Source organism: Narcine bancroftii, chromosome 6, assembly GCF_036971445.1.
Source record: "Narcine bancroftii isolate sNarBan1 chromosome 6, sNarBan1.hap1, whole genome shotgun sequence".
Taxonomy (NCBI): Eukaryota; Metazoa; Chordata; class Chondrichthyes; order Torpediniformes; family Narcinidae; genus Narcine; species Narcine bancroftii.
This window is the reverse complement of record NC_091474.1, coordinates 129,540,279-129,567,022: the sequence shown is the minus strand read 5'-3', so window position 1 is coordinate 129,567,022 and position 26,744 is coordinate 129,540,279. Positions and strand designations below refer to the sequence as shown.

General features: G+C 45.6%; 1 protein-coding gene across 4 annotated transcripts in view; it reads left to right on the top strand.

Moving 5' to 3' along the window:
• Positions 1-921: 921 nt before the first annotated feature.
• The window catches only part of khdrbs2 (KH domain containing, RNA binding, signal transduction associated 2), a 513,661-nt gene continuing 487,838 nt past the window's right edge, over positions 922-26,744 (top strand). For 3 of the 4 annotated variants that reach the window (XM_069886092.1, XM_069886090.1, XM_069886095.1), the window contains exon 1: positions 922-1,191. In XM_069886092.1, coding sequence (XP_069742193.1) covers positions 1,101-1,191 — 91 coding nt within the window. In that variant the 5' untranslated portion in view covers positions 922-1,100. Of the gene's footprint in view, positions 1,192-1,918; positions 2,095-26,744 lie in introns of those variants that run through there. The other variant, XM_069886094.1, reaches the window with a different exon arrangement.

Sequence of the window (26,744 nt, the reverse complement as noted above, 5' to 3'; positions counted from 1 at the left end):
TCTTCTCTGCCCAGAGCTCTGCAAATATTATCGTTTGCCCAGTGGGTTTGCCGAAAGATACAATGTCCCGTATTACAGGACTTTATTTTGCGGGAGCAGGCAACACCGCTTCCACATCAAACGGTCGAAACGTGGGTTCGAGGAAGCCAAGTGCATGGAAATCGGGCTCCGGCCATTTGATCTGGAGCCTATTGCTTCTGGCCGTTTGCACCGCTGGGTCGGGCAGGACGTTGTCACCAGGCATCGCAGCTATATCCTCACTGCAATCTCTTTTGAGTGATAGACAATTCTGACTTCACCCACAAAAGTTACATTTCCAATCAAAATCTAATGACCTTTTAACATCAGCCTCCAAGATATTTCGGGGATACTGAGTAATATTTGAAATATTAATCGAGTTATAGTTGTTAACGCGAATGCAGAGCTTTCTGACGACATACACAGTGCTTCGGCAGAATACTGTGGGCATGTATTGATCATTCAATCGCACATTAAAATAGTAAGCATGTATCCACTCAATGGACGCGTTCGTATCAGTCATGGCAATTGAAATGTGAAAGCGACCCATCCCAAGTGACCACGCCGACTCTTTTGAAATCAGCATTTCTCAGGCATTTCAATTATGCACCAAGTTGTGAACCCGCGATTGCAAAGCCCGGAGCAACTTTGTTCACAGCAAACGACAAGCAATTGCGAGCGTTTTGCACCGGGCGTAAGATTAAACATCGTTTTAATTTCCGCTTGAAAGTCGCTCCGAATGCAAGAAGGAGCAAATTCGGTTTTGCAAGTGCAAACATTTAAAAGGCGACTTGAAAACAGTCGGGATGTCACACGACAGCAACGACCGTCGTTGCCCTGTCCCTCATTCTGATTGACGCAGAGGCGAACCGATGGGCATTCTCGATCTGCTTCCGGACGGTCGTGCGTTGTCCAATCGCTGTGAGGGAAAGGCGGGCTCTGATGGAAGCTAGTGGAGAGAGCGCACTGGGTGGCCCGGTGGGCAGTTGCTGCAGACGTGAAGCGGCTGAATCAGATGTGCAGAGAAGCAGAAATAGGTTTTAACTTCTAACACGACAATTTCAATTCACCTTGCAAAAACAATGCAGAGGGAGAAATATTTGCCAGAACTGATGGCAGAGAAAGATACCCTGGATCCATCTTTTGTTCACGCGACTCGTCTGCTGTCGGAAGGTAAGTTGTGAGGCATGGACCTGTCCGTCTGAGGAACAGTTCAGTGCTGGCATTGATTGGTATAATAAAATCAACAGACCTCCCTTCGGGTGACCCAGAAACTCGCGGCGGTACTTTAACGTGTATTGGTGCCTGGAGTTCGCGATGATGTGTTTGGGAGAGTGAGGTCCATAAATCATCCGGTGCAGATTTTGGTCGAATTGTCCCAGCATCGATTCCATCAGTTACAGTGGGCTTTCTTGGCTCGGAGACCGCTAATGCTGGCCGGCTGTGAGCGGGGCATGGGCACTGGTGGGTCTTCTTCCTCCAGTGGCATGTGCGCCTCGGTAGGTAGATCTACGAGCCCGTGTTCCCACAGCTACACGTGTGCGTGTGTGTGTGTGTGAATATGCCTTGATTATGATTTTGTACGGGCATTACTATCTAGGTCTGCGAATATCCGATGTCTGTTTACGCCAGTGGACAGACGTGCACGTGTTCTAGTTGTGCCTCGTTTCGTGGGGCACCGCACCTGTACAATTCCAGACTTCACCGTTCAGCCTTTATACTTTTTTTGTGGGAAGATGGCGAGTTTCGTGGTTGCAGCCCTTCGTATTTTCTCTCTCCTTCCTAACCATCTGTGTGATGTCTTCTCCTTTAACCCGCTTGGTTCCCGGCGCTTGTTGCGCACGGGTTGGGACGGCGGCGACCCGAGCGCTGGAATCCTGTTCACTTGCTCCAGAGGGCAGCAGCGCAGCGCGCAGGCGACCGGTGGCTCGGCCAACGTCGGAGAGCAAAGCGAATCTCCTCTCAAACCGTGCACCTCGAATTTCCGACTCGCCGGGCACGATCGTTGCAAGCTCTCGCAGGGCTGTAACATGGACTCTGCCGGCAGCCAAGTTCTGATGAATTCCTGGCACGCAGGTAATCCTCTCTGGCGATTCAAGTTGGGACGGAGGGGTGGCTGTGGACTGGGACCCCCACTCGGGCGTTCTGTCCGACGACTTAAATTGTGGTTGTGGGTCTGTAACGGATTCGTATGAGTTGCAGGAATCGTGAAGGCACCTGGCAGAATAAAGGGCTGGAGCTGGTAGGAAATGCAGAGCAGGCGTGAGGTTTTGTTTCTGCGATAGCTACTAAGCTGCTTTAGTATCAATTGTTTTTTGTTGCCGGGAATTAGCATAATGACTACCCGTGTGGTCGTTCACACCGGACTCCCTTTCTCGACTGCAAGTGCAACAGTCGTGTGGATGACCGACCACAAATTTTCCCGGTACGATTTACACTGCAGGCTTCCACCAAAAAGTTGTGCGGGTCCTGCTGGATAAATCACAGAGCAGGAATTGGACTCTACATTCCCGCACGGTCCTTTTTAGACTGGCCGTGTAGCGGCAAAATCCCTTGATTGTGCCATGACATGTCTGCAGTCTAAAAACCATAGAGTTCTCCAAGAGCAGTCCGGCTACTCTCAACAATAGTCTTTTTTTAAAAAAGACAGCAATGTTGGAAAAAATTAATATAATTACTCACCTTGTGGTCGTTTACACTGCACGCCTTCAGTTCCTGTGCGAGTTCGTCCCGGTGCTTTTCCGTGGAGCGACGCGGCCCGAGTCATCGGCTGGATGTCCAATTCATGAGGTGAGTTTTGCGGTGCAATTTCGCCTGCAGGCTTCCCTCACAGTTGGAAGGGTCCTGCAGGAATTGACTCAAAATTACTGCACGTTCCGTTGATTGTGCCATTATGTGCCTGCAGTCTAAAAACCCTATGTATTAAAGCACACTCATGTGTGTCTCGGACTTGTCAGAACATTGCATTTGAAGACGGTCTGTGGTTGGAACGCACGTTTCTGAAATGCATCTTGACCCAAAACATTTGACCATTTCTACCCACGGATGCCGAGTTCCTCCAGCAATTCTTGGTTTGCACAAGATTCTGAGCTCTGGAACTTCTGTGTTTCACTGCATCTTGCCAATATAAAGGGTATTTATTTTATAGGTTTACATGTATATTAAGCTAGTGCGAACCCTTTTCCAATGTTTTGCCAGAGAAAGGCAATGTTGGAATGGTGCAGAAAAAATGAAAGCGCTTTTCTTATGATACAAGTAAGAGCACTTTCCCTTTTAGCATGCTACATCTATGTAAGAGAGAGTATTCAGAGTTTTAATTATTCAAGTATTTTAGTTACTTTCAAGATTTTTTAAAAATCATGCAATTTTGAATCAATTCACAACTCAAAAAAATAACTCTGCAGATTCTCAAATAAAAATTCTGGGAATATGTCAACATAATTGGGGAGAGAGAGAGAAACTGTGTTAACATTTTGGGTTGACCTGAAGCATGAACAAGGTTTCTCTTTCTGCAGATGCTGAGTTTTTTTTTTACAGTGTTTTCTGTTTATATCTTGCAGTTGTGATATTCAGGAAGTTTGTCGAAGTCTTGATGTTAAACAGAGTTGAAATAAAGTGAGCAGGAATAGAGAACAGGTGATAATCTGTGATTTGTCATCTGATGTATCAGAATTTATTTGCATTACAGTGCAAATATTGCTATAAATTACATTTCAAAAATATATTAATTGTGCAAGAAAACAGGGGAAAGTGAGGTAGTCACTTTCAAGCTCCTGTACCTCCTTCCCAATGGCCTGGGTGATGGGGATTCTTGCGGATAGAGGCTTTTTTATTGACAGAGTTCCTGTGAGATTTTGGACTGGAATCCATTGTAGAAGCCAAAAATGGCTGGGGCTCTACAAGGAGCTGTGATTCCTGTGAGCAGTGGAGGCAACAGCAAATCTCTTCAGCCATTTATTTGAGACGCACAGCTTAAACCAGAAAGGGGTACGTTAAGAACCATGGTCCTGATTTTCCCCTTAAACTATCCATTTACTGCTTGAATTTCTCCTTAATAACAGTGGGCCTCAAAGCTATTATTAATGCTTCAGTGATCTTGTTCTTTGCATAATCTGTTGTGTGGCTATTCCAAAGGGGATGGCAGTGCCAACAAATTATTTTCAGGAATAAGGTAGAAACTGTTTTTGAGTTTGAAGTATTGTGCACAGTTTCAGACTGTTATAGAAAACATTGCTAATTAAATTTAGGAGGGGTTATAGATAGGGTAAATGTAAACAGGCTTTTTCCACTGGGGTTGGATGAGAAGAATGTGAGGATGTGGGTTAAGGCTGGAAGGTGAAATGTTTAAGGGGAATATTAAGGGAAACTTTCACTCTGAATAATGAGGGTGTAGAATTAGCAGCCAGTGAAAGTCATTTAAGAGATATCGTGGATGGGAGGGGTATGGAGGACCATGTTCCGGGTCCAGGTTGCTAGGACAAGGCACAATGAAGGGCCTATTTTTGTGCTGTAGTTCTAAAGCATGCGGAGATACGAGAGATGAAGGGAAGGTTCACAAGGATAACTTCATACCTGAGTTTAATTGTCAAGAAAGATTGGAAGTTTCTTTCCACTAGAAAAAGCAAGTCTTAAGGGGACTGACAGGATAATAATATCATAATGCATCAAAATTGTCACTTGCTACAGATAGGCAAGACACACCAACTACAATAGTACACATTAAATTACCCTGGAACAGAAAAATGTTGTGAATATAAATGATATAAGTAAACATTCATAGTTACAATTAGTGCAAGGAAAAAAAGGTGCATCTGAGGTGAAGTCAGGTCTATTGGTGGTGCAGAAATACTTTGTGAATAGGGTAGTAAGAGGAGATTCAGAAGCTTGATAGCTGTTAAACCTATGGTGCCGGACTTCATGCTTCTGTACTTTCTGCCTAAAGGGAGCAGCTGCATGAAGTTGCGACCATGGTGATAGGGATCCATTTCGATGTTGGTAGTGCAGATTGGAGGTGTTGGACAAAGTAGAAATGAAGATAGTTCCCCTCACTGGAGGTGACCAGAGCTCTGGCTGATAAATACAAGATAGTAATTCGTAACTCTGCTCAGAATCTCCGAGCAATCTCAATGAAGAGTGCTGAAAGTGATCAGTGCACAGGGGCGAGGATGTATTTCTAGGAAAAGCCAGAGAAGCAATGAGGCAGGAAGGAACAAAGGGATATATTGATAAGGAGTAAAGTGGTGGGAGAAGACACATGTGGAGCATCAAGTTTATTGGCATCTGACTGTACGTGCACAACCGGAAGAAACAGCATTTATCCAGACCAGTTTTACAGACTTGTATTAGCCAGGTATTATAGGGGAACAATCCTCCCCTTTTACAGGTCATTGTTTGCCAAGTCCTCTCTTTTTCCTTCTCTTTCCTCCCCAAAAAAAATCACACTCCCTCTCACTTCAACCCAGGTAAAAGTTTAAAAATCAATTATTAAAAATAATACAAATGCCTGAAGAGAGAAAAATTCACACAACAAATAAATAGGCATAACTATTCTGGAATAATTCTCTCAATTTCATTAAGAGACCCAAGGTTACAAGATATTGTTCATCAATCTCATAGCCAGTCTGAAGAAGCTATTTCCCAACCTGGCAGTCTTGATTTTGATACTCCTGTACCTCCTCCTTGATGGTAGAAGATCGAAGATTCTGTGTGATGGATAATGGGGATTCTCAATAATTCTTTGAGCCCTATTTAAATCATTCTCTCAGTGAATCTTGTCAAAAGAAGAAAGGGAGACCCCAGTACCAGCTGTTTTATGATCCTCTGCATTGCCTGCCTGTCCGATGCTTTGCAGCTACTGTACACAATGATGCAGCTAGACAGGACACTCTTAATTGTGCTTTAAAAGGTTGTCAAGATGCACAGCTGCAAGACATTTTATGTACAGCTGTGGAGCTGGTTATTTTCCATTGCTGCTTATTTGATGTTTTTATTTGATATTGAAAGCTCCCTCCTCAATGCCTGCTGGCATTTTGCATTTATTCAATTTTAAGACGAGGGGCCCATTGTTACCCCTGTTGGTAGAAGTTGTTCACTCCATGGAATGAATTAGCTCCACTGCACAGGAGGTCAAATAATCTGCTCTGACCAGGCCATCATCCATTTATGAATGAAAATAATTTGTCTAACAGAAGCACTTAGGACATTGTGTATCAGTAATGTCTCCACAATGGGTTAATGGGTTGAAGGAGTGTGTTGTGGTCTGGTCACTTTACAGAGCACTTATTCCTTTTTAGCCTGACTTGTGTCAGTGGGTTTGATGTCAATTGGCACCTGCCACTCAGTGCTGTCCTCTTGCATCTGTGAGACAGGAAATTCTTTCTTCCAGTCCAGACATAAAATCTACCATGGCCCTCCCAAGGAGAATTTGCAGTCACAGATCTTGACCTTTGTTTGTGACTTTAAACCTTTAGTGAATTTAAAAGTTCTCATAGCACTCTTATGGAAGAAGAACCACAAAGAGCTCTCTCTGTCATCCCAGCCATTTGTTTATCCCTCAAACAATGTCACTTTGGTGGTGGGGGGGGGGGGGGGCAGGGGAATGATTTGAGGGGGCTTGCTGGACCCAAATTGTTTGCATTCATTTCTACATTGCATTAGTGACAGTGCTTCAGAAGCATTTAGCTGGCTTTGGGTATTTCGTGACAATAAAATCTTGGTATGGTGCAGGAAAGAAACTCCATCATAGTTGCCTGGTGCAGCCCTTACACCTTCCAATGGGGGTGGGGAAATGGAATCCAATGAACCCCGAATGCTGCAGAAAGGTGAATACCTTTGATTGGGTTGTGATGCAAAATGAATGCTGCCTTTTGTGATTGGGCAAGAAAAGCATTGCGGAAATCATGCAGTAAGTTCAGGTGTGTGTTGTGAATGTTGCAGCCACACAAAAGCAATGACCCTCACTGTTGAGTACAGCTATCCCTCCCTGGTCCTGTCAGAATACAAGGGCCTTTTATGTGGTGGTCCGCTCATCTGCACTGACTGCATTTCTGCCTAAACTGTTCCCACTTCAGGAAAGTTTATGATTTTTGAGCTTAATTCCTCCTCCCATCAAAATCATAACTGTTTTTCTGGTTTTAAGCTGCATCATTTTTTTTTATCCCTCCCCTGTATTAACTTCAGTGGGGGAGGTTTGTTTAGAATTGAGGCTTAATATTTTGTCAGCAATTATTACATTGTTTATTGAATACTGTCATCTTACAATTGGTTTTGTCTTGGACACTATTGATAAACCTTGTAATTTGTTTCCTTGATCATTTTATCTTTTATTACTCTTGACACAAATCTTCTTGGATGAATAAGTGAAATGAATTTATGGTTGTGTTCTTGTGGCAAAGCACCATCAGTGGGAAGTGTCAGTCAGATTCAGTGGCAACAGCTGAGTTAATAGGGAGAAAGCTTCAGCCCCATTCTACAGACCTAATCATGTCATTTGAGTTAGTTTCTGGATGGGATTTTCTTTTCAAATGACATTCAATCATTGCAACTATGCTTTGAATTCTTGCAGCTCTTCTGCGCCTGTAAGAAGCAGGTCTTTGCGGTGTCTGAAATAACTGCAGGTTTTCTTTCCCTTTATAGGATCCTCTAAATTAGATGATTTAGAACCCACCAACGTTGTTTGCTATTCATTTTAAATTAGTTGCTGCATCTCAATTGCCGAGTATTCCTTGGAGATCTCATGTTGCTGACAGGAAGAACTCAGATTCCACTGAGGAACGATTTACACGATTCAATTTATTGTCATTAGTAATAAAACAGTGTCCCATTACATGGAATTTCCTTTTGCCTGCTGCAAGGCAGACAGATTCGCCACTGGCAGAAATGGCCTTACATTCCTTACAATCCGAGAAAGAGAAGCAAAAGAGAGTTCCCCTCAGATTTTCAATGGGAACAACACAAACATCCACCACGGTAATAGGCCATTTCGGTAACCTACACCCCCAGCATGTTTTGAACGGTAGGAGGAAACTGGAGCCCATGGGGGAAACCCATGCAGACACAGGGATAGCGTATAAACTCCTGACAGAACCCCGGTCCCGATTGCAGGTACTGTAATAGCATTACGCTAAGCGCTACACCAACCATGCTGCCCCATGCTAATCTGTCCTCTCATCCAGGGTTGAGAGTGGCTAGCTTCCATTCCAGTTCTCTGGTGGCTGATGAGTCCATTTTGGGACCCATAGATGGCACAAGAGGTGCGAAGCAGTGTGGTGTGCAGGTTTTACCACCAAAGCTGAGTTTCCACTCTCTTGGGTCAAGTGAGCGGCTTTCTCCACTTCGAGCAGTCATAGGCCAGGGATTCCCAGGAACCAGTGGGGAGGTGTCTGTTTTAGGTGCTTGAATGAATCTTTTCAAGGCACCTCTTCCAATGAAAGAGATAGGAGTTGAGAGTACGTTTTGGAAGACTGGTGTCAGGTACACAAACAATTATGACCTACCAAAAATGAGGACATTAGATTCCCTTATCCTTTCAGTGGATTTGGAGGATTTTGCGGAGGCAGTATTTGCCTAGAAGAACAGAGAGCATTCCACAATGTCCGTCCTGACTCTGAAATTAGATCCTCCTACCCTTTCCCCATAATCTTTAATTCCCCTAGTATGTAAATATCTGTCTGTGTCTTTAATCAACAATTTGACTACCAACAGATGCACTCCTCTTTGGAGAAGCAGTTTCTCCTCAGCTCTGTCTTGATCTACTCCCCTGAATCTTGAGGCTATGTTCCCTGGTTCTAGTCTCACCTGCTGGTGGAAACCATTTTCCTGCTTCAATCTTTTCTGATTTTTGGATGAAATAATAAACTGGAACTGAGAACTGGAGAAGCAGAGGGAGGAAATTTCTGGGGTTGAAGCTGAGGCTGCTGAAGGCACCGCTACCAGTACTGAAGAGAGATGCTGCGTTCGCCAGGCAATGTGGGCTGAAACTGTAACCAAGCAGCCATAGTCGGTGCACTTTCATCCCATGAAAGTCACGGCTGAAGGTATGGGCTGGGGTTCAGTGTGGCTTGACGACTACTGAGATGAGGGGAAAGCAGTGAGACAACCACCAAAGGCAATACAGCATATGGGCTGGGGTCAGAGTCAATGGCCAGAGGGTCATGGACTTGAAGGACAGGTGAATTCTAGGAGCAAGACAAATATGGCACAAGTTTTGTCTTTGGCCTGTTTAAATACTTTGTGGTTTTATGACCATTTTGGTTTCAAAAGTTATTGCCAACTGTAATCTAAATTTTAATTTTGCATCTTGCTGATAATAAACTAATTGGCTGCTGGAAACTAAATGCTTACTGCAAGCTAAGGTCCCAACTGAAATGCCTTCATGGTGGATGTTTTCTCTTCTGTGAATATTCATTTTATTAACACAATTGATTAAAATGAGTATTTTGCAGTGTTAGTCTAATTTCATCTTTTGAATAACTGTCAGGAAGAATTGGCACATTTCACTTGAGTTGTCCTGTAATTCTGTGTCAGCTCAGGGCAGAACCAGCCCATGTGGTTCATGTTTATAAAGTGGGGTTGTGGCATTCTACAAACTTTGTACATATGAAAGAAATTTGATCCTCTGTATGCAAGGAAGTAAAAAATGTTCCAAAGCTTTTGGAAATGTTCTAGTAGCAATTCCCTCTACACTTATGACTGCGTGGTTAAGTTCAGCTCCAACGCAATCTATACATTTGTTGACGACACCAAGTTGTTGGTTGGATAATGGTGAGTCAGAATGCAAAATGGAGTTTGAAGATCTGGATGTATACTGCTAGATTCAGCAATCTTGCTCTCAACCTCAGCAAGGTCAAGGAGCTGTATTATGAATGATAGGAATGGAAGGACAAGGGACCACGCATCTGTCTTCATTGTGCAGCGGTTGTGGAGAGTTAGTACCTTAGGTTCCTGGGAACCCATGTCTGAGGACTTCGTCTGTACATCAAAGCAACTTTGAAGAGTAATCTGAGTGTTTCAGATGTATATTGAAAGTATATTCGATGGTTGCAGTGTGGCCTGGTTTGGAAACTTGAGTGCCCAGGAACTCAAAGGCTGCAGAAAGTGGCAGCCATAGCCAAGTCAATCACGAACACCGCCCTCCCATTCTCAGGAAGGCGACCAACATCATGAAGGATTCCACCATGCTGGTCATAAGCTCTTCTCACTTCTACCTTCAGGCAGAAGGAACAGAAGCATAAAGTCCTGCACCTCCAGGTTCAAGAACAGTTTTTAATCCAACAGTTTAGGTTTATTTATCATTCAGTTGTAACAGAGCAACCCGATGAAATAGTATTCTCCGGTCCAAAGCACAAACACCCACACAGACCCTTACATACATGTCTTTTATATATGCATTCTAAATAATTACCATTAATAAATAGAGAATTATTTTAGCTATCAGTAGTCATTCAGTAGTCAGTGCCTGTGTGAAGAAGATGTTTCTCATTCTGGTGGTTCTGGATCTAATACATTTGTATCTCTTTCTGAACGGGAGTAGTTGGAAGATACTGAGTGTGGGGTTGGAGGGTTCCTCGCAAATTTTGTGAGTTTCCTTCAAACAATGATCCTGGCAAATCACATCAAAGTGGGGTGGGGGCCAGGAGGAGGTGGAGAGAGACTTCAGAGATCCTCACTCTCATGATCCTGTGGATTGATCTCCAGTCCGAGGCTTTACAGCAACCTTGTTACACTGTGATGCAGCCGGCCAGCATGCTCTCATTAGAGCTTTTGTAGAAAGTTGACAGAATGGTGGCCTTGCCCGCCTCAGCCTTCTAAGGATGTTCATTCACTGTTGTGCCTTCCTGACAAGTGTGTGTCCAGAATACGCCACTTCTTAAGTGGTTTCTGAGGAATTTTGTGATCTCCACTCTCTCCTCTACCAAGTTATAATGCATAGTGGAGGTTGGTCATCCTTGGACCTCCTAAATTCCATGATCATCTCCTTCATCTTGTCCACGTTGAGACTTAGGTTGTTGTTCTTGCACTATTTAATGAGATCGATTGCCTTATATGTCTCATCCAGGGTGGGAACCTCATCCAGCTCTAGCCTTAGGGGCTGTTGAGGGAGCTGGAGCAGGGCGGAATCTTGGACTGAGCGGTTGGTACTGAAAAGAGATTGGAAGTGTTCTGACCATCGGTTGAGGATGGAGATCTTGTCGCTGAGGAGGACTTTGCCGTCTGAGCTGCGCAGCGGGCTTTGGACTTGGGGTGAGGGGCCGTACACAGCCTTTAGAGCCTCGTAGAAACCCCTGAAGTCGCCAATGTCCGCGCTGAGCTGTGTTCGTTTGGCGAGGCTAGTCCACCACTCATTTTGGATCTCCCGGAGTTTGCGCTGAAGATGGCTGCATGCGCGACGGAAGGCTTGTTTCTTCTCTGGACAGGACGGCTTTGTAAGGTGAGCCTGGTGGGCAGCTCGCTTCTTTGCCAGCAGCTCCTGGATTTCCTGGCTGTTTTCGTCAAACCAGTCCTTGTTTTTCCTGGAGGAGAAGCCCAGTACCTCTTCAGTGGATTGCAGTATGGTAGTCTTCAACTGATCCCAGAGGGTTTCAGGGGACGGGTCCGTGAGGCGGGTTGCAACGTCGAGCTTTGCTTTGAGGTTTGCCTGGAAGTTTCCTCTCGCTTCGTCTGACTGCAGTTTTCCAACATTGAACCTCTTTCTGGGGGCTTTATTGTTCCTGGGCTTTGGCTTGAAGTGAAGGTTGAGCTTGCAGCGAACCAGCCGGTGGTCAGTGTGGCATTCCGCGCTAGGCATGACCCTGGTGTGGAGCACATCTTGTTTGTCACTTTCTCGCACCAGGATGTAGTCCAGGAGGTGCCAGTGTTTGGATCGGGGATGCATCCAGGTGGTCTTAAGGCTGTCCCTCTGCTGAAAAAGGGTGTTTGTAATGACAAGCCGCTGTTCTGCGCAGAGCTCCAACAGGAGGCGCCCATTGTCGTTGCACTTGCCGACGCCATGCTTGCCCAGGATTCCTGGCCAGGTTTCTGAGTCTTTGCCGACACGAGCGTTGAAGTCGCCCAGGATGACAACCTTGTCGGCTGTAGGGGTACGTTGGATGAGGTTGCGCAGGTCGGTGTAGAACTTGTTCTTTTCTGCTGGTTCCGCCTGGAGGGTTGGAGCATAGACACTGATGAGGGTGATGTGACGCTTGTTTTGAAGTGGGAGTCGCATGGACATGATTCGGTCCGAGAGGCCTGTCGGAAGGTTTTCGAGTTTGGAGGCAATGAAGCTCTTGACCATGAAGCCTACACCAGATAGGCGTCGTTCATCCGAAGGCTTGCCAGACCAGTAGAGTGTGTAGCCCGCGCCGCGTTCTTGGAAGCTGCCTACATCTGCCAGGCGGACTTCACTGAGAGCGGCTATGTCGATGTCAAGTCTGAGGAGTTCATGTGCAATGAGGGCAGACCGACGTTCAGGTCGATGGCTGTCAGTCTTATCTAGCATGGTTCTGATGTTCCAGCATGCTAGCTTGAGTTTGTGAGCATCTTTTGAGGGGGAGGACGTGGAGGGGGAGGACGTGGAGGGGGAGGACGTGGAGGGGGAGGACGTGGAGGGGGAGGACGTGGAGGGGGAGGACGTGGAGGGGGAGGACGTGGAGGGGGAGGACGTGGAGGGGGAGGACGTGGAGGGGGAGGACGTGGAGGGGGAGGACGTGGAGGGGGAGGACGTGGAGGGGGAGGACGTGGAGGGGGAGGACGTGGAGGGGGAGGACGTGGAGGGGGAGGACGTGGAGGGGGAGGACGTGGAGGGGGAGGACGTGGAGGGGGAGGACGTGGAGGGGGAGGACGTGGAGGGGGAGGACGTGGAGGGGGAGGACGTGGAGGGGGAGGACGTGGAGGGGGAGGACGTGGAGGGGGAGGACGTGGAGGGGGAGGACGTGGAGGGGGAGGACGTGGAGGGGGAGGACGTGGAGGGGGAGGACGTGGAGGGGGAGGACGTGGAGGGGGAGGACGTGGAGGGGGAGGACGTGGAGGGGGAGGACGTGGACCTGTCCTCGGGCCTGCGCAAAGGAGCTTTTAGGTGGAGTGTAGTGCGCGCAGTACTGGCCCCTCCCTTTACACCCATGGTTCGTGTGCCGTGGCCAAGCAAGCTGGGACGTGGCAGCGAGGTCCTTGGGTCGTAGGTTTTATATCGGAGTGGCCTTCTCCTATGCAGGTTTCTTACCCGGGCTGGAGGGGCCTGCCTCCCCTCCTAGGTCGGTCCATACTGCCCGGACCGGGGCCTCCGTCTGCCTCACTCGACCGAGGCTGAACAACTGAAAAGTGGCAAAGCAGCAGGTATGGAACAACTGAAAAGTGGCAAAGCAGCAGGTATGGATGGAATCCCCCCAGAAGTCTGGAAGGCTGGCGGCAAAACTCTGCATGCCAAACTGCATGAGTTTTTCAAGCTTTGTTGGGACCAAGGTAAACTGCCTCAGGATCTTCGTGATGCCACCATCATCACCCTGTACAAAAACAAAGGCGAGAAATCAGACTGCTCAAACTACAGGGGAATCACGTTGCTCTCCATTGCAGGCAAAATCTTCGCTAGGATTCTACTAAATAGAATAATACCTAGTGTCGCTGAGAATATTCTCCCAGAATCACAGTGCGGCTTTCGCGCTAACAGAGGAACCACTGACATGGTCTTTGCCCTCAGACAGCTCCAAGAAAAGTGTAGAGAACAAAACAAAGGACTCTACATCACCTTTGTTGACCTCACCAAAGCCTTCGACACCGTGAGCAGGAAAGGGCTTTGGCAAATACTAGAGCGCATCGGATGTCCCCCAAAGTTCCTCAACATGATTATCCAACTGCACGAAAACCAACAAGGTTGGGTCAGATACAGCAATGAGCTCTCTGAACCCTTCTCCATTAACAATGGCGTGAAGCAAGGCTGTGTTCTCGCACCAACCCTCTTTTCAATCTTCTTCAGCATGATGCTGAACCAAGCCATGAAAGACCCCAACAATGAAGACGCTGTTTACATCCGGTACCGCACGGATGGCAGTCTCTTCAATCTGAGGCGCCTGCAAGCTCACACCAAGACACAAGAGAAACTTGTCCGTGAACTACTCTTTGCAGATGATGCCGCTTTAGTTGCCCATTCAGAGCCAGCTCTTCAGCGCTTGACGTCCTGCTTTGCGGAAACTGCCAAAATGTTTGGCCTGGAAGTCAGCCTGAAGAAAACTGAGGTCCTCCATCAGCCAGCTCCCCACCATGACTACCAGCCCCCCCACATCTCCATCGGGCACACAAAACTCAAAACGGTCAACCAGTTTACCTATCTCGGCTGCACCATTTCATCAGATGCAAGGATCGACAATGAGATAGACAACAGACTCGCCAAGGCAAATAGCGCCTTTGGAAGACTACACAAAAGAGTCTGGAAAAACAACCAACTGAAAAACCTCACAAAGATAAGCGTATACAGAGCCGTTGTCATACCCACACTCCTGTTCGGCTCCGAATCATGGGTCCTCTACCGGCACCACCTACGGCTCCTAGAACGCTTCCACCAGCGTTGTCTCCGCTCCATCCTCAACATCCATTGGAGCGCTCACACCCCTAACGTCGAGGTACTCGAGATGGCAGAGGTCGACAGCATCGAGTCCACGCTGCTGAAGATCCAGCTGCGCTGGATGGGTCACGTCTCCAGAATGGAGGACCATCGCCTTCCCAAGATCGTATTATATGGCGAGCTCTCCACTGGCCACCGTGACAGAGGTGCACCAAAGAAAAGGTACAAGGACTGCCTAAAGAAATCTCTTGGTGCCTGCCACATTGACCACCGCCAGTGGGCTGATAACGCCTCAAACCGTGCATCTTGGCGCCTCACAGTTTGGCGGGCAGCAGCCTCCTTTGAAGAAGACCGCAGAGCCCACCTCACTGACAAAAGGCAAAGGAGGAAAAACCCAACACCCAACCCCAACCAACCAATTTTCCCTTGCAACCGCTGCAATCGTGTCTGCCTGTCCCGCATCGGACTGGTCAGCCACAAACGAGCCTGCAGCTGACGTGGACTTTTTACCCCCTCCATAAATCTTCGTCCGCGAAGCCAAGCCAAAGAAAGAAAAAAAAATTTAATGAGATATTCCACTTTATGATGGATTATATTATATATTTTGTATAGTAATGTGTTTTTAAGAGATTGTGGGGTTTAGTGTAAGTCACTTCACAAACCGAGTAATACTTCACATCTCATTTTAAATGCAAGAGCTTGGCTGAAACCAGACATGCAGGCTCCAGTGGCTTTGCAAAAGACAATGGGACTGTTTTGGAAGGAATTTTAAAAAGCAGGTGCAAATAAGCAGTCCAGGATCAAAGTGCTGATAGATCTTTCAAGGATTAGGTTAGCCCAGCAAGAGGTTCTGGTTTTTACAAGCAGAGAGAGGGGAAAAGACTAAACTAGATTTCTCTTTGGGGGAGAGACAGTTCAACAGCTGGGACTGGAACATGACAAGCTGGCAGCTGTTTAAAACTCATTTTTGAAGATAGGTTGAGAGTTTAGCCTGTTGAAAACCCTTGTAGCCCTTACAAGAGGAAATGGCTGGCTGGAGTGTTTCTCCTGAAGCAAGAGAAACTTTGTGGTGATCTGGAAGAAGAGATTATCATTTGGAAAACCCATGATGAGGCACGTTTCTTCGGCAAGACACTGAAATGGCTGATGGGAGGGAATCCGTTTGTGTGTATCCAATGAGCAACAAATTTTTCTCTCTGAAACCAACCAGAACCATTGAAGCACCAGAGCTTGGTGAAAATTCATAAATGTTAAATTCTGTGCACAGTGTAAGAATTGCCTGATACTGGTGAACTTGGAGGAGTGAGAAATGAGATTGGACTGTGAATCAAAAAACTTTCCTGAACATATGCACATTACATACACATGCTCTTAGAATTAGAAGGGGGTTAAGTTAATAGTAATAAGTTAAAGTTTGATCCTATTTTTATGTTTAAAGAAAATTAAAAGCAAATTTTGCTTAAGTTACTATTTGTCTTGGTGAATTTCTATTGCTGCTGGATTTTATGGTCCTCTGGACATAAAATCTTCATTGTATTGTGATTGTTGCTGATGAGGCCAACTACAGTTGTCATCTGCAAATTTGGTGTCTTTGTTGAAGCTGGATCTGGTGTTATAGTCGTGGGTTAGTAGTGTGAACAGGACCAGGCTGAATGCACAACCCTGCTGTTTGCCGGTGCTCAATGCTCTGCTGCCCACCTGGACAGACTGTGGTCTTTATCTGTTAGGAAGTTCAAAATCCAGTTACAGAGCAGTGTATTAAGTCCCAGCTTCTCCACCAGACTCTGGGTGGGGAATGATTGCATTAAACGTTGCAGTTGACGAACAGCAACTTGGTGTGTGAGGCGTTGTTCTCCAGGTGGGTCAGGATGGAGTAGAGGGACAAGGCTTCCATAGCATCGTCAGTGGAAGGATTCCATCTGTAGGCAAATTGAAATGGGTTCATCTTTGATATGTTCCATCATCAGATGCTTGAAGCATTTCATAATAATACTTCCCTGCATGACCCCAATCCTGATCCTAAACTATTCCAAAAGATCATTCTGCACTGTTAAAATGTTGCCTTTTCTTTTATTTTATTTATCGTTTATTTATCTAGAATTTGGGAAGATCAGGCTATTATTTAAATGGCAAGCGATCGCTGCATGTAGAAGGACTTGAGAACGCTTGTACATGAATTACAAAAGGTTGGTTTACAGGTACAGCAGGCCATCAAGAAGGCCTCATTGCTAGAGGGATTGAATTTGGGAGCAGGGAGGTTATGCTGCAACTGTACAAGGTACTGGTGAGGCCACATTTGGAGTACTGAGAGCAGTACTGATCTCTTTACTTGAGGAAGGATGTGTGGCTTTGGAGACTGTACAGAGGAGGTTCACCAGATTGACTCCAGAGATGAGGGGGTTAGCTAATGAGTTCTCTGGGACTCTAATTTCCAGACTTTGGAGAGGATCTTGTAGGAGCGTATAAAATTATGAAAGGCATAGATAAGATAGAGGTATGTAAGTTGTTTCCATTGGTGGAGGAGATTCTGGATTCAGGATAGTATATTTAAGACAAAATGAAGAACTGCTTTTCCTAAAGGGTGGTGCATCTATGGAATTCGTTGTCCTTAGTAAATGTATTTAAGACAAGGTTGGATAGATTTTTACATAGAAGGGGAATTAAGGGATATGAGGAAAAGGCAGGTAGGTAGAAATGAGCCTATCCTCTGATCAGCCATGATCTAATTCAGTGGTTTTCAAACACTTTTTCTTTCCACTCACATTCTACCTTAAGTAATCTCTATGCCATTGGTGCTCTGTGATTTAGTAAGAAATTACTTAAGGTAGTATGTGAATGGGATAAAAGGTTGAGATCGACTGTTCTAGACCCAATTGTTAATGAAATATTTTGCTTGAGAAAAATTGTCATTGGCCCATTTCCTTTGGAGTTGTGAGACCATGCACATAACGAGTCATTTAAGTACGATTAAAACCGTGGCAGAGCGGGCTTGATGAACTGGATGGCCTACTCCTGTTCCCATTTCTTGTGTTCTTGTAGAATTTCATATTTATTTTTCTGTCTTAGCATATTGTGGTAATGTCTATTGTTGTTGGTATATCTTGCCTACAGCAAGTCAGCATTTTGGTGTATAACATTGAATTTTTGTATATGATATCTCAATCTTGAAATACAGCTTGGCAGTCAGTGGCAATTAAACAGAGGATTTACAGTTGGTTACAGACTTTCTTTGAGTGTTTGCCTTTTTCTTATCTTGCTTAATAGATGATTTAGAGGCAGAGAGAGTTTTTCTTTGTAGGGGTATGTATGTGTCAGCACAACGTCATGGGCTGCAGGGCCTGTACTGTGTAGTAGTGTTCTAATGTCTATGAACATATCAGATAAGTATGACAAACTCTCATGTTCCATCCGCTCACTAAGCTGGATTATGAGAGTGCAGTACATATTCCTCCTTGCATCTATCCAAAAGCCCTACACAACAGGGAAGCAAGCTTGTCTATCTACCTGCTTCAGATTGGTGTCTGTGCTCAAGTTTTCTCTCCCATCTTGTGAACTAATCCCTACTTTCGATTCTTTCTTAGCACTGTGAGCTTTCCAGAAGCACATCCCATTCTATGTACCTTAACTACTCCATATATGGGTGTTTTTTCCACTCTCTAATCACCCTGTAAGTAAAGGATTTTCTCCTGATTTTCTCTTTGAATCATAGATGTAGAACTGTTCAAACAGAGAGGGAGGCATTTTGGCCCTTCATGACTTTGCCAGACCTCTGCTCAGCCCAGTCAATCCCATTCTGCCTTTGTATCCACATGGTCCTGCACTCGATTTCCAGCCACATGTCTGTCCAGTTTCTATTAGATTAACTGAGCTTACAGGCAATGAGTTGCATGTCACCTCTGCATGGAGGAAGATTTAATTTCTATTTATTTTTATATAAATATATTTTCATATTTATATAATTTTTGAGTTTATCATATGTAAGCATACATAATAAATGTAGATTATATAATGGATAAATTGTACACAGGTAAATACATACCAAGGGGAAAGAAAAAAACAATAATTGTTAAATAATAAAATATGCATTACTACATTAGCAGATACAATAGCTCAATCTAGTAATAAAGATAATGCAACCATGTCAGACCTGTTTATTAAACTGTTATATTAATAGAAATTTTAAAATTAAAAAAATAAATTAAAAAAAAAATAATAATCTAATCCCCTCCCTCTCATCAAGGTTACCTTTTTGGAGAAGAAAAAAAGATCAATAATGATATGGAATCACTGGTGACCCCTGGAGAACAGACAAAGAATTACCAAATGCATAATACTTAAACTCTTCCAATTACAAAAAAAATTCTAAAAAGGAGCTAAGACTCTTTCTTGAGATGCCGATAGAGGTTCATCCGAGTTGCGAGAAAAACCAAACAAAGCAATTAATGGACAGGGTTCCAAGTTAATCTTGAAAATTGTTGATAGAGTTTGAAAAATCTCTTTCCAAAATGTCTCCAAATTTGAACATTGTCAAAACATGAATCAGAGAGGCTTCAAAACTTTTACTTCTCTCACAAAAAGGATCAATATCTGCATAAAAATTAGATAATCTAAATGTAGACATATGAATTCTGTGCACTGCCTTAAATTGTAATAAGCAGTGTCGTGCACAAGATGAGGAATCATTAATCAAACTGAGAGTAGAGAACCAATCTTCATCTGAAAAAGTGAAATTCAAGTCTCTTTCCCAATCTTTTAATCCCAGCCATTGGGACCATATTTAAGTCCAGTAAATTATTATAAACACATGCTATTAATCCACTATGAAAATAACATTGTATATTAAAAAGCAAATCAGGAGTCTTAGTATTATAAATTCACAGAAAATCCAAAAGCTTGGACTGAACTAAATGCCTAATTTGTAAATATCTAAAGAAAGGTCCATTGGAAAGATTAAATTTGGCTGATATTTGTTCAAGGAAAAATTATTTCATATATAAAGATCTTTGAAATTTTGAATACCTTTTCTATGCCATTCCTTGAAACCTGTACTCAACAAAGATAGTTGAAATAAATGGTTGTCTATAATTGGACTAGCCAGTGAAAAACCATTGATTCCTAAACTGAGCCCAAATTCTCAATCTATTTTTCATCAACAGATTATTTATTAATTTGGAGAAGGAAAATGGTAAAAAGAACCTAAAATTGCCAACATAGAGGTTTTAGAAAAGCTTATGCTAAACTTTATACTTCTGAATTTAAGAATGATAATGTTTCAATGTTGGATTTCTTGGATTGATTGGATTTACCAAAACTTTCTCAAGATAAACGGGATAGTTTGGATAAACCTATTTCGCAGGAGAATATAGCTGTGGCTGTTTCCTCACTACAGTCAAGTAAAGCTCCTGGACCAGATGGATTTCCTGCAGAATTTTATAAATTCTTCTCGAAACAGCTTGTACCTTACTTTTCTCTGGTATTGGCTGATTCATTCAAAGAAGAGAAATTACCTTTATCATTTAACGAGGCTTGCATTTCTCTTTTTTAAAAAGGGGAAAGAGCCAACAGAATGTACTTCTTGTAGACCTATATCATTAATTAATGTTGATATGAAGATTTTATCAAATATTTTAGTGTACAGATTAGAAATTTTTTTACTAACTATTATAGACTCAGACCAAACTGGTTTTATAAAATAAAATAATTATAATATATATATTGATTACTGAATATTCTATATATGCCTTTTACTCCATCAATTGAATGTGTTCTTTCATTAGATGCTGAAAAAGTGTTCAATCGAGTTGAATTGGAGTATTTATTTGCTTCATTGGATACATTTAATTTTGCTTCAGATGTTATTAAATGGATTAAATTATTATATTCAAGCCCCAAAGCGTCAGTCTGTTCTAATTTACAGCAATCAGGAATGTTTAATCTCAATAGGGGAACATGGCAGAGTTGTCCTTTAAGTCATTGGTTGTCATCCTTTTTCTTTATACTCACGTACCACTTTAAGTATTCCCTATGCCATAGGTGTTCTGTTTTAATCGTCCCTCATTGACTCGTTATGTGCATGGTTTCATAATTCCAAAGGAAATGAGCCAATGACGATTTTTCTCAAGCAAAATATTTCAGTAACATTTGGGTCTAGAGCAGTGATTCTCAACCTTCCCTTCCCACTCTCATACCACTTTAAGCAATCCCGTAGTAATCACAGAGCACCGAAGGAATAGGGATTACTTAAGGTGATATATGAGTGGAAAGAAAAAGGTTGAGTTCCATTGTTTTAGTCTCTTGCTTTTTGATATTGTGTTGGAACCATTAACTTGCTCTCTGGCAGTGTAGAAAATTTAATGGTATAATTAGAGGAGGAATAAAGTATCACTTTATGTGGATGACTTGCTGCTTTTTATTTCAAATCCTGAAATTTTACCAAACATATTAACCATTTTTGATAAATTCAGTCAGTTTTCAGGTTATAAGTCAAATTTACATAAGAATACCCTTTTGAAGGATATTCCAATTTTCCATTTGAATAGTGAAAGAACATTTTCAATATTTTGGAATTACAATTACAAAAATTTTAAACTGTGAAAGAGAATTTCTGGGTGTTGTTTGATAGGATTAAACAATAATTATCGGTTTGATCTCCCTTATTTATTATAATGATGGGATGTATTAATTTGATTAAAATGAATATTTTACCTTAATTCCTGGTTTTTTTTTAAAGCGTTACCAACTTTTATCCCCAAATATTTTTTTCAGCTCATTGGATTCGGCAATTTGATGTATATTTGACAAGGGGGGGAAAAAAATGACGTATAAACAAAGTCTATCTTCAAAATACTACATTAAACGGAGGATTACCACTCCCAAATTTTAGTTTATACGACTGGGCAATTAATATACATAATTTATATTTACCATTACATCTGGATAAATCAGTGAATCGCCCTTCTTGGGTAGAAATGGAATGACAGTTTATTTTGTTTTTAAGTCTATGGGGCAAGATTTTCACTATTGCCACTACCTGTGTATCATCTCCCGTTATTTGAACCATTCACTTAAGGGAACTCTTTATCCTGTCCAATCCCATTGCCATGCTGCCCACTTTTGACAGGTCTTTGCTTCATGGAGAACAACTCCAGCATCTCTCACATGAACAGGAGCAGGCTAAGGCTCCTTTGTTGTACTCCACCATTCAATTAAATCATGGCTAATCTACCCCAGTGCCTATTTCTGCAAGAAGCTAAAATCCTTGAATATCCAAAGAGTTACCTACCTCTGATCTGAGTTTGTAACACCCTCAATCTGGGTACACCCTTCCCCAGCCAAGGGAGATGTCAATGTTCTACCCATTTGAACGTTTGCAAGAATGTTGTACATTAAAATGAAATCACCTCTTATTCTTCTAAACTCAAGACTAAAGGTCCAGGGTGTTTCACCTCTCCTCATGACCAACCTCTCCTCTGTGGTGTGCCATCGAACAGAAGCAAACACACAAAATATAAAATCTGTTTTATGGGTTTTATTTGACATAAACTTCCACAGAGCTGGCTGTGAGAAATGTTGTTGCAACCTCTAAGACTGTCTTTGAGGGCCGGATCTGGCTTATTATCCTGGAAGGTGATTGACAGCTGACCAGGTGGGGATTGTCCATTCAGGTTGGCTGATTTACAGCCAGCCAGGTTTTGCCTTGTCTCCCGTGCTCTTCTGCAGGTACAGAGATCGCCCCCTGCAGTAGGCTGGTGGTGTACCACCACATTCACCCCCTTTAAAATTGTCCCCGGGGTGGGGGGTAGGAGGTTGCAGTCTGATCTACCAGAGCCCCAAAACATATACACATTATTTACAGGTCCTCTGGGCTGTTGGAGTCTCTACGACCGTCACAGGGTTGGCTCCTGGTCACTGGTCGGTGAGGGTATGCGGGGCCTGGGGTCGAGGGCCGGAGCAGCTGGCATGGTGCAGTGTGGAGGGGTGGCCAGGGGAGCTGGGGTTGAAGTGTGTGTGATACATTGGATGGGTGGGGGGGCAGGTTCAACCACCATGGTTGTAGTGAGTCCTTGCTGCCCAAGGAGGTCGAGTGTCCCATAGCTGTCAGGGGGATGTGTCAGGCCGGTGTGGTCCTGGGCTGGAGGATGCTGTTCTGTGGTACCAGGTCCCTGGTTGAGACTGTGTCCTCCCTGCCGCTGCTAAACCTAACGTAGGCATAGTTGTGGTTTGCGTGTAGGAGGAACATCTGCTTGACCAGGGGTTCGGCCTTGTGTGCCCGCGCTTGTCTATACAGGAGCTCCGGTCTCGCGGACGCGAGGCATGCTGGGAGAGGTGTTCCTGGTGCCAATTTCCTGGGAATCGAAAACAGGTGTTCGTGAAGGGTCTCGTTGGTAGCCGTGCATATAAGTGACCTAACGGCATGGAGCGCCTTGGGGAGGGTGTCCTGCCAGTATTCTATGGACCACCCCTTTGACTTAAAGGCCAGGAGGACTGCCTTTCAGATTACCCCGTTCTCAAGTTGGCCCCTTGCTGTCAGGTACTGGCGCAGTTCCTCACTCATGAAGTTGGACCCCCAGTTACTGTGGATAAATGCGGGTTTGCCGAACATGGTGAAGATCTGCGTCAGTGCCCTGATGACAGTGGCCATGGAGGTGTCTGGGCATGGGATGGCGAAAGGGAAGTGAGAGTACTTGTCTATGGCTGTGAGGAAATAAATGTTCGATTTGTGGAAGGCAGGGCCCCTTGAAGTCCATGCTGAGGCGCTCGAAGGGCCGATTGGCCTTCACTACATGAGCCTGGGGTGGGCGGAAGAAGCAAGGCTTGCATTCCACGCAGACCCTGCATGCCTCGGTCATGGTCCTGATGTCCCTGACAGTGTACGGAAGGTTCCAGGACTTGATAAAGTGGTATAAGTGGGTAGCAGAGGGACTCATGCAGGGCTTGCAGCTGATCATCATGGACCGACACACAGGTCCGGGAGAGGACGTCGGGGGAAATCGTTGCGCTTCCCCAGACTATACTGGATGTTGTTGCTGTACATTGCCAGCTCGACTCTCCAGTGCAAGATCTTATCGTTCTTGATCTTACCCCGTGGGTGGTGTTGAACATGAACATCATGGCATGCTGGTCGGTGAGGAGGGTGAATCACTTGCCAGCCAGGTAGAGGCGCCAGTGGCGGACCGCTTCCACAATCGACTGGGTCTCCTTTTCAAGAGCGGACTGTCCAAGCTAGGAACTGTGGAGGGTGACCATGCACCCCCCTTGGTTGAGGGTAGTGGTGAGGGCTACATCGGATGCATCGCTCTCCACCTGAAAGGGGGAGTCCTCATCCACAGCATGCGTCGTGGCATCTGCAATATCCTGTCTGATGCACGTGAAGGCAGCTTGCGCCTCAGGTGGGAGAGGAAAAGTTGTGGCCTGGGCCAGTGGGCGGACCTTGTCCGAGAAGCGGGGAACCCACTGTGAGTAGTAGGAGAAAAGGCCAAGGCACCTGCAGAGGGCTTTGAGTGTGTGGGTGGGGGGGGGGGGGTGGGCGGAGGAGGGAGGAGCAGCTCCATTAATAGGTGCATCTATTCTGGATCTGGGCCGATGTCACCGTGTGCCACGATGTACCCCAGGATGGCGAGGCAGGTGGTGCTGAACACTCACTTTGTTGTAAGTGAGGTTAAGTTCCTCGGCCGTCTGGAGAAATTTCTCCAGGTTGGCATTGTAGTCCTGCTGGTCGTGGCCGCAGATGATGACATTATCCAGGTATGGGAACGTCACCTTTAACTTGTGCCAGTCTACCATAACATCCATCTCCCACTGGAAAATGGAGTCCCTGTTCATGACCTCAAACGGAACCCTGTGGAACTGGTACAGACGCTCGTCCGCCTCGAAGGCGGTATAGGGCTTGTCCTGCAGATGGATGGGGAGTTGGTGATAGGCCAACTTTAGGCCAATTGTGGAGAAGACCTAGTTGCGGGCTATCTCATTGACCACGTTGGCTATCCATGGTAAGGGGTAGGCGTCCAGCTGGGTGTATACTGGTTGGTGGTCTGGCTGTAATCCATGACCATCCTCGGCTTGTTACCCCCTTTGACCACCAGGAATTGGGCTCTCCATGGGCTGTTTCTGGGCTCTATGACACCTTCCTTCAGAAACTTCCTCACCTCCGCCCTGATGAAGTCTCTGTCCGCAGCACAATAGCACCTTCTTCTGGCGGCTATCGGCTTGCAGTCTAGCATGAGATGTGAGAAGAGAGCGGGAGGGGCGATGCGCAGAGTGGAGAGGCCGCAGGTTGGTCGGGGCTGGTTGGATGACGCACTGTGGAGCATGAATGGGGGTAGGGCCCCCCCCGAAGGCAAGGGTGATGCTCTGCAGGTGACATTGGAAGTCTAAACCCAGGAGGACTGGGGCACAAGAGTTTGGGCATGAGCAGGAGCCTGAACCCGGTGTATGTCTCCCCCACCCCCCCACAGTCAAATCGGCTGAGCAGAGCTCGAGGGTATTGATAGTCCAGTCCTTGGCGGTGAAGGCGATAGAGAAGATGGTGGGGTGGATTTTGAGTTTTAGGGAGTGGGCCACACTCCGGTGAATAAAGCTCTCAGTGGTGCCACTGTCGATTAGGCACTTCGTTAACTGCCCGTTGATTTTGATGTCCGTCGTGGAGTGCCTGAGGCCGTGTGTGATGTCCCTGGTCAGATTGGTGGCTGCTAGGACCATCTTGGGGTCTGAGTTGTCATTCCCCAATGGTGGAGGTGAGTTGTGGTCATCGGTGTCCTCTGCAGGCGTCAGGAGAGGTGAGTGTCTACTGGTGGTGCTCTCCATAGTCATGGGGTGCGACGGTTAGCAGCGTCTGGGGCCATGGGTTGCGGTAGGGCGACCTGGTCAGCATCCGTGTTGACCACATTGTCATTGGCGTCGATACCATCTTCGTTGTAGGCCTGGGACGGCCCAGCTGGCGGTGGTGCCTGCGCTTGACTGGCTCAAGATGGCAGCAGAGCGTGGGAGTGTGAGGCATGGCTTCCTTCTCTGGCTACGCTAGTTGCATCGGGGGATGTGAAGTCACACTGTCAGCGAGGGCAGTGTCATCACGGGTGGTGGAAGTGAGTTGCTCAGTAGACCAAAAGTGTCATCGTTTTAGACTTCGTGAATCGGCGAGGACTGGTCTGGGTGCATGGTGTGCACACGGCTATCGTTGCCGGTGAGGCAGAAAGTTGGACAGCCGGGGTCGGGGTTGAGTAGCTGCGGGGGCAATGGCATCACCCGGCAATCGCACATGGCGGAGATTATGAGGAAGGGGGGGCAGGTCGTAGAGGGCCACTGAACTTCCAGCTGGCGTTGAGAGGCATACTTCGGTGAAGTGGCCTTTCTTGCCAGGCAGTTTTGGTGTGATCGACGATCAGACCCACACCAGAACCTACAGTACTTAAAAGGGCGCTGGGTGCCTGCAGCAGCGATGTTTCTGTACCCAGTCTGGTCTAGCGCCACAGCAGACATCTGTGCTGACCACGTGGAGGCCTGGGGAAGCTTGGAGTTGAAGGCTTCGGTGTGCAGGGCTGCTACCTCCACTGTTTTGGCCAGGGAGTAGGTATTGTCCTCTAGCAGATTCTGCCTGATGGGTCTCAGACTTGGGCGTCTCTGATCAGTTTCTCGACCTCCTTTCATTTACCCCGGGTTCAGCCAGACAAGGTCGGGCCAACTCATGCAGGGCTCCCAGGTGGGACACTGCTGTCTCCCAGGGCAGCTGGGTATGGATACTTGGGAGGTACATTGCGAAGACCACGTTTGTGGGAGGTTTATACATGGTCTCGAGGATGTTCATTGCTTCCAAGTACCCGGTACCTGGAAAGCACTTTGAGTACCTGGAAGGCTCAGGGACCCAGCTTCGATTGGAGTAAAATGAACCTCTTTCGGTCAGAGTCCAGGACGTCATCAGCATGTGCTTCGATGTTTGCTTCGAACGTGTGCTTCCAGATCTCGAAGCATGTTTCCGCTTCCAGGTGACGTGGGTCGATTTCGAGGCTTCCAGCGCTCAGGGGCTTTTCCATAGCAGCTTTAAATTTTTATGTCAAATAAATTGAACAGAAGCAAACACACAAAACATAAAATCTGTTCTACAGGCTTTATTTGACATAAACTTCCACAGAGCTGGCTGTGAGAAATGCTGTTGCAAGCTCTGAGACTGTCTTCGAAGGGCCGGATCTGGCTTATTATCCCG